This window comes from Balaenoptera borealis, assembly GCF_965194805.1.
Source record: "Balaenoptera borealis genome assembly, chromosome: 20".
Classification (NCBI taxonomy): Eukaryota; Metazoa; Chordata; class Mammalia; order Artiodactyla; family Balaenopteridae; genus Balaenoptera; species Balaenoptera borealis.
The window spans coordinates 39968170-39986009 of record NC_138879.1 but is presented as its reverse complement, the minus strand read 5'-3'; the positions used below and the strand labels follow the sequence as shown (position 1 = coordinate 39986009).

Below are 17840 nucleotides of genomic sequence, written 5' to 3'. Positions count from 1 at the left end.
AGGGATTATGGTCGATATTACTTACCACTCCATCCTCTGTACCTAGAACGGTGCCTATCCCTCACTTGGTGCTTAATAATTGTTCCTGATAAATTTGTATTGCCAATATAATTTCCAGAAAATCTGTGTTAAGCTGTTTGACTTTATAAAGTTAAATAAGTATAAAAAAAGTTTAAAAGTTAAATAAGTATAAAAAAATAAAAATAAAAAATAATTGTTCCTGAATGAATGAATGAACCAGTGAATTAGCCGTGCCAAGGAATTGCTAAGCCACGTCATTTTGGACACTGCTCTTTGCAACCCCGATTCCGCTCATGCTGCTCTTGTTTTTTTCTCTCCAGCAGATCTCAGTGTCAGGGGGAGGTTTGCCCCCGGTCAGCACCTTGACGAATATCCACAGCCTGTCCCACCACAATGCCCAGCAACCTCAAAACCTCATCATGACCCCCCTCTCTGGAGTCATGGCCATTGCACAAAGTAAGCTCTGTTCTTGGTCAGAAAACTTGGGGGCAGGGAGAAGCAGCGTGGGAAATGAGTCAACCTGATTTAAAAAAAAAAAACAAAAACAGAACTAAAGAAGATCCCCTTAAAACTCACCCACTACTCGTAGGTTTTTTGTTTTTTTTTTTAACATCTTTATTGGAGTATAATTGCTTTACAATGGTGTGTCAGTTTCTGCTTTATAACAAAGTGAATCAGTTATACATATACATATGTGCCCATATCTCTTCCCTCTTGCATCTCCCTCCCTCCCACCCTCCCTATCCCACCCCTCTAGGTGGTCACAAAGCACCGAGCTGATCTCCCTGTGCTATGCGATTGCTTCCCACTAGCTATCTATTTTACATTTGGTAGTGTATATATGTCCATGCCACTCTCTCACTTTACTCGTAGGTTTGATTCAACTAGTTTCGTTCCTTATCTCTCTCCTCAACAAGATTTGGATTGTTTAGCCTAAAATAAGAGAAAGTTATGGAACGGAGTTGAATCTTGGTCACAGCTCACCAGCTGTGCATTGTGGGTCAAATCATTGAAGCTTTATGAGGGTCAGTCTTCTCATCTGTAAAATGGGTTGCTGAGGCAATCCAATGACCGTGTACACATGCAGACACGCCTGTAAATCGATAAAGCATGAGTATGTATAATATTGTAGCTTATACTTTTGTCTGCTGTTCATTCCTATCCCTAAGTATGTGGTGGATTTTCCAGGAGGTTGGGTTGTGTTGATGTTTCTTTGTGTTGGCCAAGATGGAGCAAGACATGAGGGGCTTCCTCCTTAAAGGGGAATTTTGTGTGGTCGAACGAGACCTCCTTGGCCCACGGTGAAAACATACTGAGAAGGAACTCTGCAGGAAACTGTCACAGCATCTCTGAGCCTTGACAGATTTAAGGAGAAATAGGTTGTGTTATGCCCAGACCTGAAGACAGGAAGAGGGGTCAGGTCCTTCCAGCCCCAGCAGCTCACACCCCACAGAGAGTCTGTCCCCATCCATCACAGATGGACCATTTCAGGGCATGGGAAGGCTGACACGGCTGTGCCAGTGATGTCTCTCTCAGAGTAATAATGTTGATGAGTATTCAGCATATTTCAGCCTTATGGTAACAACTCAGGCCAAGTCTTCCTTGTGACCCAGGGAAGCATCCCTGAGAAGTCTCGGGAAGGATCTAAGGGCGGTACATTGCTTGTCTTTCTTTCACCCTGGGGATTGCCCACTGTCCTCGTGGCCTCACTGTGTCCAGTACCCACAAAGACCGCCTCTTTATTTGTTCCTGCCTTTTTCGCTCCTCCCTCCTCTCTCCCTAAACCATCTCTAGTCAGGGTAGCAACTCAGATCACTTCTGAAGAGAAGGACTCGTGCTCTCCTTGAGAGCAAAACAGGGCTAGGCCCCTAGGAGACACAGGAGTTTACTGAATGAATCGGTGTGGCTCTGTCTGTCCTCAGCAGCTGGGAGATTGACACCCTCCCCACTGAGTTCTGTAAAGGGAAGTGGGAAAAGAGAAGCCTTTAGAGAACTCACAAAATAAAGTATTTAAAATTTGCTGCCTTTTCACTGGGCCCTCTCCAGGAATATGGTAACCACACTAACACCAGGGTTTGAGAATGAGATAGGATAACTGAAACCAGCTTGCTTACCTTCTAGAAGATTTGAAAAGGCCCACGGATAAGATATCCCACCTATATTTTTACAACCAAAATGATACACAAACCATCCTACTTACCTTCTCTCTTCACACGTCCAGCTTTGGCTGACACACACAGTTATATATTTTCTTAGGCACTATCTGAATTAAAATTTTCCCTGGAGCTATTACATATTTTTCTGTTTTGTTCCTCCTAATTTTTCTCACCCATACTTCTCTACCTTCTTACAATAATCTTAATCTCCTACTGCAGACAGCCAACACCAGAGTACGTTGACCTTAGAAGGGTGTGTGTGTGTGTGTGTGTGTGTGTGTGTGTGTACTTGAAGCATGGTGAGGGTCACCAGGAAACATGGCTGAGATGCAGTGGTCCTACCTCATGGAGTGTCAGGATGAAGAATCAGTTACCGAGTCCAAGCTTGTACTGCTCTCCACACGACAGGCCAATAAACCGAGAGATGAGTTTTGGGGCAAGGAATAGCCGACTCCTGTCCTGTTGAGTACGTGGGCCCTGCCTGGCGACTGCAGAGGCCCAAGGAGAATGTGATAACAGATTACCCAGCAGTGTCAATTCCTTGTTCTCTACTCACCTACTGGACTGGATAACATGCTTCCTAAGCAGGAACCAGTGCCCAGAAAACAGATGGGAAAGGCCAAGAGTCACACTCCGCAAGAGCTCGAATGACATCAGTGGCTCTCCATCCTGGAATTGAGGCACATCAGGGTCACAGGCTGTGTTGAAAATAAAATTCCTGGGCCTCACCTCTAAAGTGTCTGACTCATTAAGTCATGGGTGAGGCCGAGGAATGTATATTTCTTAAAGTGCTCCCCAGGATGATTCTAAAACACAGGCAGGCTGCAGAAGTATGCCCTCCACTGTCATCCACTCTAGACAGCATAATTTGCTTTTCTGGGCAGAGATTTCCCAAAAAGAGCAGGGGCAATGGGCTCGGGGAGACAACAGCAAATCCGTGGGGCTTCCTCGGGTACTGAGACCTTACGTAGAAGGTAGGAAAGGGAAACAGGAGATCATGGTATCAGGTGAGACACTGCCTGGAGGAGAAGCCGAGCCCCCTGGGGAACTGGAGATAGCACTATTCTTTTTTTTTTTTTTTTTTTTTTTTGAGATAGCACTATTCTGAGTGCTCAGAGGACCCCACCTCCCCAGTCCCAGCCAGGAGAGCCAGGAGGGGGCTTATTCCCCTTCCCTTCTGCTCATCGGTCTCACCTTTTAGGTTTCTGATAACAGTATCAGCTGGGTTCTGAGCAGGCAATTGTTGAGGTCTTTGTGCTATCTCCACGGAGGACTGCCCCCTCCTGTGAACCTTCTTATGGAACCCTCTCCATCTCAGGAAGGGCTCTCTAGGTGACTTTTCCACATTTGCCTAAAAGAGACCTTTCTCTGGGTTTCCTTCTTTGTCGCATTCTTCCCCCCACTTCCCAGAAAGCAAGGGCAAAGGAACCTTGGCAGCTCCAGGAAAGAGGTTGGGGTGTCTTTCCCCTGCTCCTCACATCCCCACTCCCACACTGCCTCAGGTGCCTTCCCCAGAGTCCCGCCCAGGGAGCCGATGGAGGGTGGGTACCAGGGACCTGATCTTTGCAGTGCCGGCCCCAGTTCTAAAGAGACCTTAGGATACAGACACAGGACAGAACCACGGAGGCCCTCATCCTTCCAGAACAGAAAGCAACACCTACTGTAACTGCCAACCTTCAACTTACTGCTTACTCCTTCCAATACCTGGTCCTTTTGATGCCACCAGCCCTGTGCTGCCAGATGAGATATACCCGCTTCATAGACTGACTGAGTTGCAGTGTTTTATCCCCTCTCTGTTCCAGTCAAGAGAAAGAGCATCTGACCTCTTTCGGCTTTTGCACAGCCCGCTAGACGAGGGGCTTCAGGCTCCATACCTCCAGGACTGCGGAGGGGGTTTTGCTTTTTATCCAAACCTGGGTCCCTGCACACTCCTGCCCCCTGCTGGACAGACATATCTGGGCAGTAATCTGCACCTTAGTGTGGACGCCTTTAACTCTGCTCCCTCAGAGCCAGGCATGGATGGAGCAGGCAAGCATAGGGCCCTGCAACCTCAAGGGAGCTAAGTTTGGGAGGTCACAGGACGACTTTGGGAGACTCTCAGGTCTCCGTCAGATCTGTTGAAAGCCCATTTGAATCCACAACTCGCTGTGGAATTTGAGCGAGTCAACTTAATCTCTCTAAGCCTCAGTTTTTTGGTCTGTAAGATGGGTCTATAAAATTGCTTTCTGTGCAGTCTCTTACGTAACAGGCTCAGCCCAGTGCCTGGCAAATAGCAGGGGCTCCGTTGATGACCATTCACATCTGTTCACCTGTCCTCCCCCCTGAAGCCATCTCTAATCTTCCCTCTCGTTCCCACAGGCCTCAACTCCTCCCAAGCTCAGAGCGTCCCTGTCATCAACAGTGTGGCCGGCAGCCTGGCAGCCCTGCAGCCCGTCCAGTTCTCCCAGCAGCTGCACGGCTCTCACCAGCAGCCCCTCATGCAGCAGAGCCCGGGCAGCCACATGGCCCAGCAGCCCTTCATGGCCGCTGTGACGCAGCTGCAGAACTCACACAGTAAGGACACGGGCAAGTCGGGGAGGGAACCCAAAGGGACCTCAGCAGCCAAGCTCTTCCCTCTCCGGGTCTGAAGTTTCTTGGAAGCTTATTGGTTTGGTCACTTTTCCCTACCTGTGATCAACAAAGCCAGTATCTCAAGCATAACTCTTAGGCAGTGCTGTGCCTTTTCTGGTCCTCTTCTCTACCCCCAGGATTCCTGGGGGAAGATTTGATGAAGACAGTTAAGGCCTATATGGAAAGGGGAGCTGGAGATAGAGAGTAAGGGTAGCGTAGATGTGGAACGAACTCATGCCCCCTTTCCCACCCTGGCCCCCGTGGAAGAGACCCCCCAATCAAGCACAGCCCCTTTTCCCAATGAGCCTCAACTTAGCCTTTTCAGTTCAAAATTCCAGGCAGCTGTTACCAAATGATCAGACTTGGCATATAATTTGCCTCCTCTTTGCCTTCTCTGAAACTGAAAAATCTTCCAGAGTCCCCACACCCTCCAGTTTCCACACCCCAAACATCTCCAATCAAGAACCATGAACATGGGCAGAAAATACCGCCTACACATCATCCTGTACAAGGAATATTAGAGTTTTTGCCCCCCACACAGAGGCTGCTTCCCGCCTCCAATTTCTACACCTACCCCAAGTCTACCTTTCAACCATTTAGTTCCCACCCACCCCCATCCCCCGTGTCTCTCCCCCTACCCCTCCTGAGCCCCAGACCCCCAGTCCTCTGGCCACGTCAGGCTATAGTCCCTGGCCTCCGAGTTTGGGGAGAAATCATGGAAAGGATGGCTTCCCTGCTTCAAGCACAGTTCCCACAGGGACACCAGGGACGTCTCTGGAATAGGGTGATAGCCTTAGGGTCAGACAGACCTAGCTGTCTGATTAAATCCTGGCTCTGAGCCTTACCAGCTAGGTAGCCATTGTTAAGTTCCCTAGCTACTCTCAGCTTCAGTTTCATCCTCGTAAAATGGAAGTAGTGTGCATGTAGAGTGATTATGGAAATGAAACAAAAATAGGTACGAACTGTGTTTGGTAAGCATTAAGAGTTGTAAAAATGCAAATGATTATTTATTAAGGGACTCCTTAATAGAAGGAGGCAGGGATGGGAAAGAGGATTTCAGTTTCTCCTCCGGCTGCCTCAGGCAGAGCTGTGGGTCTGAGGGAGACCAGCCAAGTTCAGCCTTCTTCTATGCTCGGGGCTCTATCCCCAGGCCTGCGGAGCTGGTTTCTAAGTACCATCTCACATTCCAATCACATTTTCGTGGCTTTAAAAAAATCTGCCACAGCCTGTAGCAGAGTCTGGGACCACAGGTGTACCACTGCCCTTCCGCCCAGGGCCAATATGCTCCCCACTTGCCCCCGCCCCTCACCCTGGGCAGGATTCCTCAGTGGCGAGGCCCGGGTATGACAGTCAGAGAGTGGTCACCAGTGACCTGTGGACTGCCATGGCCCAGCTGGCCTGGCTGGCTCTGAAGAGATAGCTCATGGGGCCCCAGACCAGGAAATAACCAGCCTCCTTCCAAGGGAAGGGCAGGCTGAGGCGGCGGGCTGTGACCTTCACCCCCGTTCCCAACTGGAGGACTCCTTGGTAGAACAGGCTGGTCCCTCCCTCAAGGCCAAACATCCACATGCTTTCTGGGTTGGTCATGTGACCTGGAATTTACATGACTCTTATGGATGAACTAGCATGAGTCAAAGGTTCCAGACTTGGTGGACACATACTAGAAAAACAAAAAGTGAGCCACATGGTCCTGGAGGTTTTATTGGAATCTAGTCTCCTTTTGTCCATCAGCCTTCATATTTGTGTGATGTCATAAGGCATTTTAGTGCAAACTGGAACAGCCCAGAATTATACAAGTAATGACATCCGTGTCCATTTACAATTATTAATTAATCTACAGTTGCTAGCACGAGACCTGGTACTTGAGTCATGGCAGAAACAGTAAGCAAACAGGCCAGCTCCTTCATTTTGCCAGCTACTTAGAACTTTTTTTTGCCTTAAGTTCTCAGATGCACCACATATGCCTAAGGATCACTTGTTGATGGCCAGGAGTCTAATACTCTGTTGAAAGTCAGGGGGAAAGAAGTGCTCCCACCCCAGCAGTGCCATCCACCACTGCATACCAGGCACTGTGCAAAGCTATTGATCTATTTGGTACGAAGTGCTTTAAACACAAACTCTTCTAATCCTACATCATTCCCATTTTAGAGGTGAGGAAACTGAGGCTAACTGAGTTGATTAAGGAGCCAGGATTTAAACTCATGACTAATCCTATATCATTCCCATTTCTCTTCTAATCCTATATCATTCCCATTTTAGAGGTGAGGAAACTGAGGCTAACTGAGTTGATTAAGGAGCCAGGATTTAAACGCATGGCTAATCCTATATCATTCCCATTTCTCTTCTAATCCTATATCATTCCCATTTTAGAGGTGAGGAAACTGAAGCTAACTGAGTTGATTAAGGAGCCAGGATTTAAACGCATGGCTGTTCTTTTTATCACATCGCACTGCCTTGCCAGACATAACCACCACCACCACCTTCCTTTGATCTGCCTGGGGAAGCAGGAGCAGTGGTGTGGGATGGAGGTGGCGGGGGTCTGTAGCTGTGCTCACGCCTGTGTGATCTACGCCTTCATTTTGTCTTCACTCTGTCTCCCTAGTGTATGCACACAAGCAGGAACCCCCCCAGTACTCCCACACCTCCCGGTTTCCATCTGCAATGGTGGTCACAGATACCAGCAGCATCAGTACGCTCACCAACATGTCTTCCAGTAAACAGGTAATGCCGGCAAGAAGATGCGGGGGGAGGGGAGGGATGACTACGGCTACTCGTGTGCAGAGAGTGTGGCAAGTGTGGACTCAGCCACAAGCGTGATCCTTCTGAGGCTCCCCTGGCACTTGCTAAAGGAATCCCTGAGGTCACAGGGCAAAGAAGATGGGCCACAGCCTGAAGGGGAGGGACTTATTGCTCCCCCCAGCATCCCTAACAAGAGCGCTAGAGTACTGAAGTTTGATCAGTTGCTAGAGACTGGATTACACAGAGCCTATAGGCACTGAGACTGAGTATCTCCAATGGATTGATCAGTGAGCCACGGAAAAGGTATTTCCAAGGAGGGCTCAGAAAGTCAGACCCCCTGCGGAGTTCCATGCTTTGCAAGAGGGATCCCTGAGGATTTCCCACCAATAGAGAGAGTGAACAGTGAGTCCCCAGGCTGATTCACCCAGCCCAGGACCCATGCTGGACCCCCAACGCTGTAAGCTCTAGAGAATGACGCAATTCTGCCAACCCATGGGGACTCCCCAGTAGACAAGCCTGGCCTTGCCAGGGACCTGCATTTACTTGGTGTTTTACAGAGAAACTTAGAATCAACTTCCTGGTGCATTGAAAGTGGGGAATCCAGAGGCTTAGTCATCATGTCAGTTGATGACTAATGCCCACCTCCACATAGAGGGGATGGAGAGTAAAGATGACCCATGGTGAGGCGGCAGCTTGGACAGCTGGACTGGAATGAGATGCCGAGAGTTAGAAAACAGGACAAGATGTCTGAACAGAGGTCACAATTCCAGAGTAACACAATAGGACCTTTTAGTAGCTGGGGTCTGTGCAGTGTGGGAACTGTTTGGCCTTTATTGATTGCTAGATAAGTAGGCGACAACCTTGAACTTCATGTCAGACGCTCTCGGCAGGGTTTGGTCCTGTTGATGGTCTTTTTTTCCCTCAAATCACACCTCATCCAGTGCCATGTGTTTCTGAGCAAGTTCTTTCACGGGCTCAGCTTTCTCTGTTCTTCCTTTGCCCCCATCTCCTCCTGGTCCTGCAGCGTCAAACAGGTGGGTTCAATTCCTGGCTTTGCCACTTGCTTGGTGACCTTGACCTCTATGAGCCTTCACTTTCTTCATCTCTAAAACAAGTCATATCATTTGCTTGTTCTGAGGATTTGATGACGTCATGTAGACTAAGTGCCTGGCACATCTTGGATGCTGAAACACATACAACGTAGGCATCCAGGCTCTGGAATTGGGGGTGTTGGGGAGGGAGAGGTGTGTGGGACCTGCTTTGCTACCCTTCTCTCACCCATTGGAAGATGAAAGGACAGCCCCCATTGCCCTGCCCTTCGACTCCCATGTGATTTCCCACTCTTTGTAGTGAGCAGGGAAAACATTTATCTGTGCTCACAAATCTCAATCAGGGGGGCAGCCAGGCGCAGCAGCCCTGCTTGGGAATACCTTCCCCTTTGAAAGGTTTATCAATCCATCTGCCGCTTGGTCAGCCCTAGATGGGGCTGTGATTAATGATTCCTGTCTTTCCCAAGTTGACTTTGATGCTTGCTTGTTGAAACAAGTCCTCTGAATTCAGGAAATGGTCTCTTAATCAAAATGCTTCGAGATGCTCTCTGAGACGCTGCACCGGCCCCCAGCCGGCTTCTCCCCTCCACCGGACAGAGTGGCCAGCCGACCTTGAAGCCGCATGGACGGCCCTCTAGAACTACTGTGAAGTTGTTTCCGAGTCCCCGCACATTTCAGGAGTCTATGATGGACTCACTTCCAGGGTGATGATAACATTTAGTAAGGATAAAACTTCATACAGCGCTTTACAGTTTACATTGATACTTCTCATGAACATTATCTCACCATTTTCTTTTTTACCAAAACCTCCTAAGAAGTACAGAGAAATGAACTGAGGCTCAGAGATGCAGGGTCACCTGCCCAAAGTCACATAGATGATATTCTGGAGCCAAACTTCCGGACTTTGGTCTTTGATTCTAAAGCCTGGACTCTTTCCACTTAAACAATACTTGTCTTCCAATACCCATCTTTAAAACACCCGTGGTAATCGCTGCTCTTGTGGTCTTTAACGGTCAGGAACAAGAGTAAAAATTAAGCCCACATACTGTATTCCAGTCAGGAAACTTTCTTCCTACAAACTACAGGAGAAGAGGAAATAGGAAAGACAGGATGAAGTAAAAAGAGGGTAGAGATGCTGTCTCCTGGCAGCAGAAGGAACCCAAGGTGAAGAAAAGTTGTACAAACTCTGTTCCAAAGGCAAAGGGTCAGAAGTGAGTTCTGGAAGAGAATTGGTGGCAATTCTGCTTTTTTGTTGTTTTAAAGTAGTATTTTCCAAAAAGAGTTTCAAGGCTATTGCTAGGAATCAGGGGCCCAGGGCATGAGGAGAAGATTTGGCATGAGGAGAAGATTCCATGGTCAAATTTGTTGGGGAAACAGCTGGGCTAAACAGAAATCCCACAGGGCAGGGCATCTCAGAATCTTTCCTGTGCTGATGTGGGCAGTGAATAGAGACCCATCCCCGGCAGTGCTGCTTTAGAGGCATCGTAGAATGCTAGGAAAAGCCAACAGGCCTGAGCCAATCCCAGCTCCTTCACCCCTGCTACACGACCTTGGGCAGTTAATTCATGGCTGTGAGACTAAGTTTCTTCATCTCTAAAGGGGAAAATCCCACCTCCCTCTTACGGAATATTCAAAGTGCCTGAAGACCATGCATAGTACAGAGTCACGTGCACAAAGTGATAGCTTCCTCCCTGTTCCTACCCCTTTCTGTCTGTGATCCTTTAGGAGACACCTTCCATTAGCTCCTTCAATATTTAACTCACTGCTTGGTCTGCATGTGATCAAAGGAGGTTCTGACAATAACATTTCTCAGGGTTAGGACCATCTCTCAAGCACATCCTGCCTCTTGGGCTCAGGCTCCAGACCCCTGCTTCCCATTCTCCTGCTGGCACAAGGCTGCCCTCTCACCCACCTCCCAGGAAAAAAGCAAATAGTTCAGGGCCTCTCAAAGCACCCAAGCCCTTTGTGTGTAGCCAAATGCCTGGGCTTTAGTAGATGTTCAGTAAATATGAATGAATGAATGAATGAATGAAGATCTAGCATTTTTTGACTGCCTCCCATTTGCCACACAGCACTCCAGATGCTTGTCCATCTTAATTTCCTGGCTAATCCTCCCACCCATCCTGCGAGGTAGAAATTTGTATGTCTGACTTATAGAGCAAAAACCTGAATTTCAAAGATGGGGAAGAATCTGCCCAGATTCACATGACGGTAAATCTGGAGTTGGAGTTCCAGACTTTGGTTCTTCTCACTCCACATCCATTAAACAACACTCACCTTCTAAGATCCATTTTTTTAACATTTAATTTTTTTTTTTTTTTTTGGCTGTGCCATGCCACACGGCATGCGGGGATCTTCCCCGACCAGGGATCGAACCCGTGCCCCCTGTGTTGGGAGCATGGAGTCTTAACCACTGGACCGCTAGGGAAGTCCTAAGATCCATTTTTAAAGTACTCATAAAAATGACCCAAGGTTATGCCAGTATAAGGCTAAAGCCAGAATTTGACCTTGAATCTGTCTGATCCCAGTGTTTTCCATTGTCAAGACAGACATGCCCCAGGGCCTCGTGGATCATGTTTCGGGAACCTCACGCTGGAACTTTCTTGCTGGGAATCCTTGGCAGCTACTGCCCTCCGTCCTTTCCAGAGCTTATGCCCCATCCCCCCCTTCTCAACCCCTGGGTGCTGGCGAGTTACCACCTAAGTGGGTCTCTGCCTGAGCCTCCTGCAAAACAACAGCCCGCCAGCCTGGAAACCAGACCACAGCAAGCACCGACCTTGGCTAGAACAAGTGTGGGTAGGCTGTGAGCCGAGTCCTGTTTCCACAACTTCTCTACCCACCGCTCCGCTTCCTAGTTTACATAGAGGGAGGTCAGGAGAGGACCCCCGGAGCGGTCACCCATCAGGGGTGCTGACGAGAAGGAGGTGGGCAGCCTCATCGTCATAAATCCCCTGCAGCTGCCCCCCACCCTCCCGAACCTTCCCCACTGGCAGCGTGGGCTGATGAAGAGCCGATGTGGGCACGAGGCAGACCCGGGCTCAAGATTCTACCACTGTCTACCTGTGTGACCAAAGGGAAAAGTCTAGCCTCTCTGAACTTCAGTTTCCTCATCTTTAATATGAAGATAACGATTCCTCCTTCGTGGGATCATTGAAAGGACAGAATGCAATAAAACTTGTAAAGCACTCAGCTTGGCGCTTGGCTGGAAACACCCAGTCCGTGGCAGCTGGGTCAATCTTGGCTTTCCCTGATGGTAACCTTGAGCGTCTCTCGAGCTTAGGAAGGAGGATCTTAAATGGCAAAGAGCATTTTTTCCCCCCTGGTGTCCCACTCAAGATAAAAGGCAGTAATCTTTTTTTTTTTTAATTTTACAATTCACTTAATGGCAACGGGTAATCATCAAATTAGCAATGGTTATTTTCAAAAGTTATTACACTAGCTGTGCTACCATTTCTCAAGGTTGATCGGATACCTAGAGTCACAGACATTTCCCACTTAAGATGCATCACATAAATCAGACTTGGTTTATCACCAGCATTTATAAAACCAGACCTAGGAAAAGAACTAGGTCTGGGGACACATGCATGGTCTTAATATAGCGAATGTTTAGCCTGCCCTGATTATTACAAAATCAGAACAGCGAGAATATTCGCAGAAAAGGCAGTAATCTTACGTAGTGGGTAAGAGCACAGAATTTTCTGTTCTGAGACCCTGGGCACGTCACTTAAAATCTCTGTAAGCCTCAGTTCCCTCATCTACAAAACTGGAAGTATAATCTTTACTTATAATTAATAGAGCTATAATTAATCTAACTTAATAATAATCTGTACTCACTGTCTCCACTTCCTCACCCCCAATTCTCTTTTTTTTCTTTTTTTTTAATTGAGGTATAGTTGGCTTACAATATTCTATACGTTTCAACATAGCGATTCACAATTTTTAAAGGTTATACTCCATTTATAGTTATTATAAAATAATGGCTGTATTCCAATATCTGTGCTGTACAACAGATCCTTGTGGCTTATTTATTTTATTCATAGTAGTTTGTACCTCTTAATCTCCTTTCTTTTTCCACCCACCTTCCCTCTCCCCACTGGTAACCACTGTTCTGTTCTCTATTATCTGTGAACCTGTTACTTTTTTTTATTATATTCACTCATTTGTTGTATTTTTTAGATTCCACATATAAGTGATATCATACAGTATTTGTCTTTCACTGTCTGACTTCTTTCACTAAGCATAATACCCTCCAAATCCATCCGTGTTGCTGCAAATGGTGAAATTTCATTCTTTTTGATGGCTGAGGAGTACTCCATTGTATATATACCCCCCCACACATTGTATTTATACCTCTCTTGAGAACATTCCAGTCTGGCTTTTGTCCCCACGTTCCTGAAACCCCTCTTGGCCAGCTCACTAATACCTCCTTGTCACCAAATCCAGTGGTTCTCTCTCAAGCTCTATCTCTGACACAGCCAATAACTCCCTCCTTTTTTCACTTGGATTTTAGGACATTACCCATTCCTGGTTCTCCTCCTATGGCACTGGCCACTCCTCCTTTCCTCGGCTGGCAGCTCGTCTTTGCGACATTTACTTGTCAAAGGGCCCTGGGACTCCTTCTTTGGCCTCTTCTCTTCCATGTTTGTCCCTGGGCGATCTCCAGTACCAGGGCTTTGGATCAGGTGTACACAAAGATGGATCCTATCATTCTGTCTCCAGCACACACCTCTCCCCTGAGAGTCCATTCACAAACCTGATGCATCTTTGGCACATACAGATGCATACCTAACATACCTGACAAGCCTCTCAAAGTGAACCTGCCTAAAATAGCACCTCTTCATTTTGCCCCAATTCCTCCTGACCCAAATTGCTTCCTCCTTGGGCTTCTCCATTTCCAAACACGAAACCAGTTGTTCCAGTGGGATTCCTGAGGGTACCCTTGATCACTTCATACCCCGCACCCCACATCCAGTCCATCAATAAGTTCTGCTAGGGGTCCTTCAGAAGGCATCCTCAGTCTGACCGCTTCTCACCACCCCATCAGTCTTTCGCTCCTGCAGCGGCCCCTAACTTCCCACTTCCAGTCTTGCCCCACAGGCGTGGGTGTGCTTTGTTCACCACACAGCAGCCAGAGTGATCTCTGGAAAAGGGAAATCCATCATGTCGCTCCCCTGTCAAAACTCTCCACTAGCTTCCCATTGTAACCACACTGAAACAGGGACCTCCAAGGCCCTATGTGGTCAGACCACGGCCCTTTCTCCCTCTGTCACTCAGCTTCAGCTGAACCAGAGCTGAAGCAATCCCACCACAGGACTTCTGCTTCTGCGGTATCTTCTGCCTGGAATATTCTTTAATGCATATCTTTACCTGCGTTCATTTCATTCAGTTCAAACGTCACCACCTCAAAGAGTGGGGGGATCACCTTCCGATCCCCCTCCCTAATTTATTGCCTCTTCCCTCCAGTCACTGAAACCTCTTACCATGCTTATTTTTCTAGAATGTTCATCTCCTCCTACACTTTTATGTTATGCGTTTTGTTTTACTCATTCATTGTTCGAAACCCTCACTAGAATGTAATCTCAGTGGGGATGGGGACAGGGTCTTGTTCACAACTGCACACACACCCGGTGCCTAAAAAAGGGCTAAGCGTATGGAAGGACCTCCAAACCGTGTGAAATGAATGAATGATGATCACCTGCCTCAAAGGCTTGACGTGAGCATTCAATGCCATGATGCGTGTCAAGCCCTTACTTAGCGGTGCAGCCCGGCACACAGTAGGACCTCAATAAATGTCAGCTCTTCCCCATTACGGATCAAATCTTCTTAGGGTGAGGACGTCCTTAACGATCCCCCAGCCACTACAGCCTCCAGACGGGGGCTCTGTAGTCCCTCAGAGGTCCTCAGGCAAGGCCCCCGCGGGGCTGGGTGAGCCGGACCTCCGTTCTGAGGGAGCACAGGGCACCCCTTATCAGATGTTTGTGTTTAGACTCTGAAGGGGGCAAATAACCCTAGTTCCTTTGACAACATTTAGGGCTCTGCCACCATTTTATTATGTGAGCAAACATTTGATAGCTGGGAAGCCCATCCCTAATGACAGGTCATAGAATCTTGCTGGCGTCTCCTTATCTGCTCTTGGTGTTTGCTTTTCTATTGAAACCTGCAAGGTCACAAGCCATTTTCTCTCTCCTCCACCTGAAATCTGAAAATTGGAAAAAGGCTGATAGTGGGGAGTAAAGAAACTCGAGAGCGGGGGTGGGTGGGAGAAGGAAGAGGAGGCAAAGGGTATCAGAGGACCCTGACCAGGGCCTCAAGAATGAAGAAGGGCCAGAAACCTGTCTCCTCACACGGACGCACAGCTCAGTCCTGCTCTGAGGGGCACTGGAGGAGGAGCAGCCCCGGCGGGGGCACCCCGGGCAGCCCAGTGTTAACAAGGACAGTTACACCAAGCACCGTGGGGAGTACTGCACCCAGAGCAGCCCATCTGATCCCCCAACGGCCTTCATCTTATAGGTGGAGAAACTGAGGCTCAGAGGAAGGCGCTTGACCGAGAAGAAAGCTAGTAGAAGGCTCCTAACCTCAGCGTAATAGCAAGAACGCGGGCTGGGAGGTCTCCCAGAACTGGTTTGAATCCCCACACTCTCCTAGCTCTGAAACCTTGGACAATTCACGGGCTCTCTTTGACCTTGTTTTCCTCACCTGTAAAATGGGCATAATGGCAGCCTCATACAAGGCTATGGCTGGGAACACTGATTAATGAGATAACAGTGGGATAATAGGCCTTTAATAGTAGTGGTAGGTGTGTGTGTGTGTGTGTGTGTGTGTGCGCGTGCACATGCGTGTGTGTTAGGTGAGGTCTTGAGAAAATAAGCCACTAAGCTGAAGGGCAGAACCTTCCCCTGAGATGACAACAGAGGGGAAAGAGAAGGAGGAGACAGAGAGAGGAGAAAAGGGACTCCCTGGAAGGCAAGGGCGAGCAATGGTGTTCCAAGACAGTTGAGATAAGCAAGGCCCAGGGCTCTGGGAGCAGAGGCCGCCTCGGATGGGGGTCTGGCTGCTCTCAAAGGCTCCTCCATGCTGCGTAGGTCTCCTGCCCCGACCCACCGGGAAGCCTGGCATCAGAGGCCGTCAGCCCTTGTATCCTGATCCTCTGAGCTCTTGTCCTGACAGTAACAAATGTTGTAGAAAGCTCTTTGCAATTCCCCATGCTTCTTCCCTGATGGATCGTTTGTGAGTACGTGGTGATTTTCTCATGTGCTTTATGGCCTTGTGGCTCAAAATATATTAGCAGCATCTGCCCAAGCTGGGAGCTGATTAGAAATGCAGGTTCTTCGGCCTACCCCAGGTCCACTGAATCAGAATTTATCAGTACATTTTAACAGGATCTCTGCTACTCATAGGTCCATTACAGTTTGGGAAGGGGTCTAGGGGAACCCCTGCTCTTAGAGGACTTAGGAAGAGACCCTTATTTCCGCCAGAAGCAAGAGCTCCCCATCCAGCTGCCATTGCCACCAAACTGAGCAGTTTATTTATAAACTCACAGGAAGAGGAGCCCAACTTCAGGATAAATGTCGGCGAGTTATGACTATTTCAAGGTCAGCGGCAATTCACTTCTCTCTTCTGAAGTGGCCAGGGAAGCCGGCACCTAGGTCTTCCTAAAGGGAGCGTGTTTCAAGACCAGCCCTGCGGGACTCAACAGGCACGGGGTCCCCAGGCCTCCAGCCTCAGCTCTGTGCTGACTGAGTTGGGTCTCAGCTCCCCCAAAGAAGCCAGACTAATGGCCCAGGTCCTGGCAGATGTACACAGCTGAGCTGTCTCTCCTCTCTCTCTGCAGTGTCCTCTCCAAGCCTGGTGATGCCCACACGTCACTTACTTTGTGCACAGCAACAAGGACCCTATTTTCCACACCATCACCCTCCAGGCAGCTGTCTCGGAAAAGCGCAGTGACCTGACAAGCAGCACCTGCGAGAGGTCCCTGCTCACCTGACGTCCTGCCAGCGCCTCGGACAATCCGCTCTGAGAGGTGCGGCCCAGAGCCCAGCTTCCCTTCTATGCAGTATTGTCACGATGCCTCTCCCAAGACGTCAAGCTCTCCTGTCTGGTCTGTCCTAAAGGCGGGAGATGAGAAACCGAGGAAGAGGAAGAGAGAAAGCCGGAGCGTCTACATTATGCTCCTTCATCGAACAAACTGATGTGAAAACTTGAATCTGTTACTGAAATGAGGAGAGGAGGACACGTGCTATTGAACTGAGCCAAACACACTGTAAATATCAGCCACCTCCCTCCCCCCCACCCCCCCATCCCGGCTGATCTGGAGATTTCTTTTAAAGAAGTAAATTTGTCCAATGGGTGTAAACTATAAACTACTGTAATTAAGTGCAATTTCCCCTCTACTTCCTCTCCCCTCTGCCCTGTATATAATACTAAAGTGTCTCTCAGTTTTCTTCGTAAAGGTCAGAGTTGAATTTTCAAAGTGATTTGCCCCCTCTCTCTTCCCCCACGGAGAAATATCTAAGGTGGAAGTGAAGCCCCTGCCCCCTTCCTCGGGCCCGGGCACACACAGGGACTGTGTATTTTGGACTGTCTGCTAGCTCACCCCAATCTCCTGATGTTAAGACACACCTCTGGATCCCTGGAAGGGCTGAACATAGTGTCAGAGTAATGTCCTCGCTTCCGGTGGGGGTGGGGGATCAGCCAGTACCTCCCCAGGAAACCCCAAGACAGGGACACTGGCTGTTGGATAGCGCAAGGAAAAGTCGCCCTTTCCGAAAACCTCCCATTAAAACAATTTATTTTGTCACTGCCCAGAGTCTCATATTTCTGTCTGTCTCTGACTCTTCCCCCTGCCACGGTTCCTCCAAGAACCCCCGGCCCCTGGTCTCCTTGGAATTTTCCACTTACGCCACCAGGCTCACTGCTGCACGCCCCAGTGTCTTCAGGCCGGCTTTACCGCTAAGGTAAGGAAAGTCTGTTCCCCCAGTCAGACTCCAATACCTTTGTCTTTCTGCGACTCACAGGAGCCAACTCTTGGTGACTGTTGGTCACAGGAACAGAGAAAAAGTAGGAAAAGTGGAATCCCCGTGGGTAACATTTTCAACCTCCTTGTAAGCATTAACTCCAGCTCTCTTCCCTTAGTCAGGAGAATGGCTCTTGTGGGGATCGCTTCCCAGGCAGGAAGGTGAAAAGCCAAAAGGTGAAAAGCCAGAGGTCTGAACACTCTGCCAGCAGGGACTTTGCCACAGATGATCCAGTGTTGACTCCAGGAAGA

The 17840-nt window shown here is 48.7% G+C and overlaps 1 protein-coding gene across 6 annotated transcripts in view; it reads left to right on the top strand.

Annotated features, from left to right (window-relative positions):
* HNF1B (HNF1 homeobox B) overlaps nt 1-17377 on the top strand; it is a 53651-nt gene extending 36274 nt beyond the window's left edge. For 2 of the 6 annotated variants that reach the window (XM_082373961.1, XM_082373959.1), the window contains exons 6-9: nt 345-477; nt 4536-4730; nt 7390-7508; nt 16407-17377. In XM_082373961.1, coding sequence (XP_082230087.1) covers nt 345-477; nt 4536-4730; nt 7390-7508; nt 16407-16427 — 468 coding nt within the window. In that variant the 3' untranslated portion in view covers nt 16428-17377. Of the gene's footprint in view, nt 1-341; nt 478-4535; nt 4731-7389; nt 7509-16406 lie in introns of all 6 variants that reach the window. The other 4 variants (XM_082373960.1, XM_082373958.1, XM_082373962.1 and 1 more) reach the window with 3 other exon arrangements.
* Nucleotides 17378-17840: the final 463 nt, after the last annotated feature.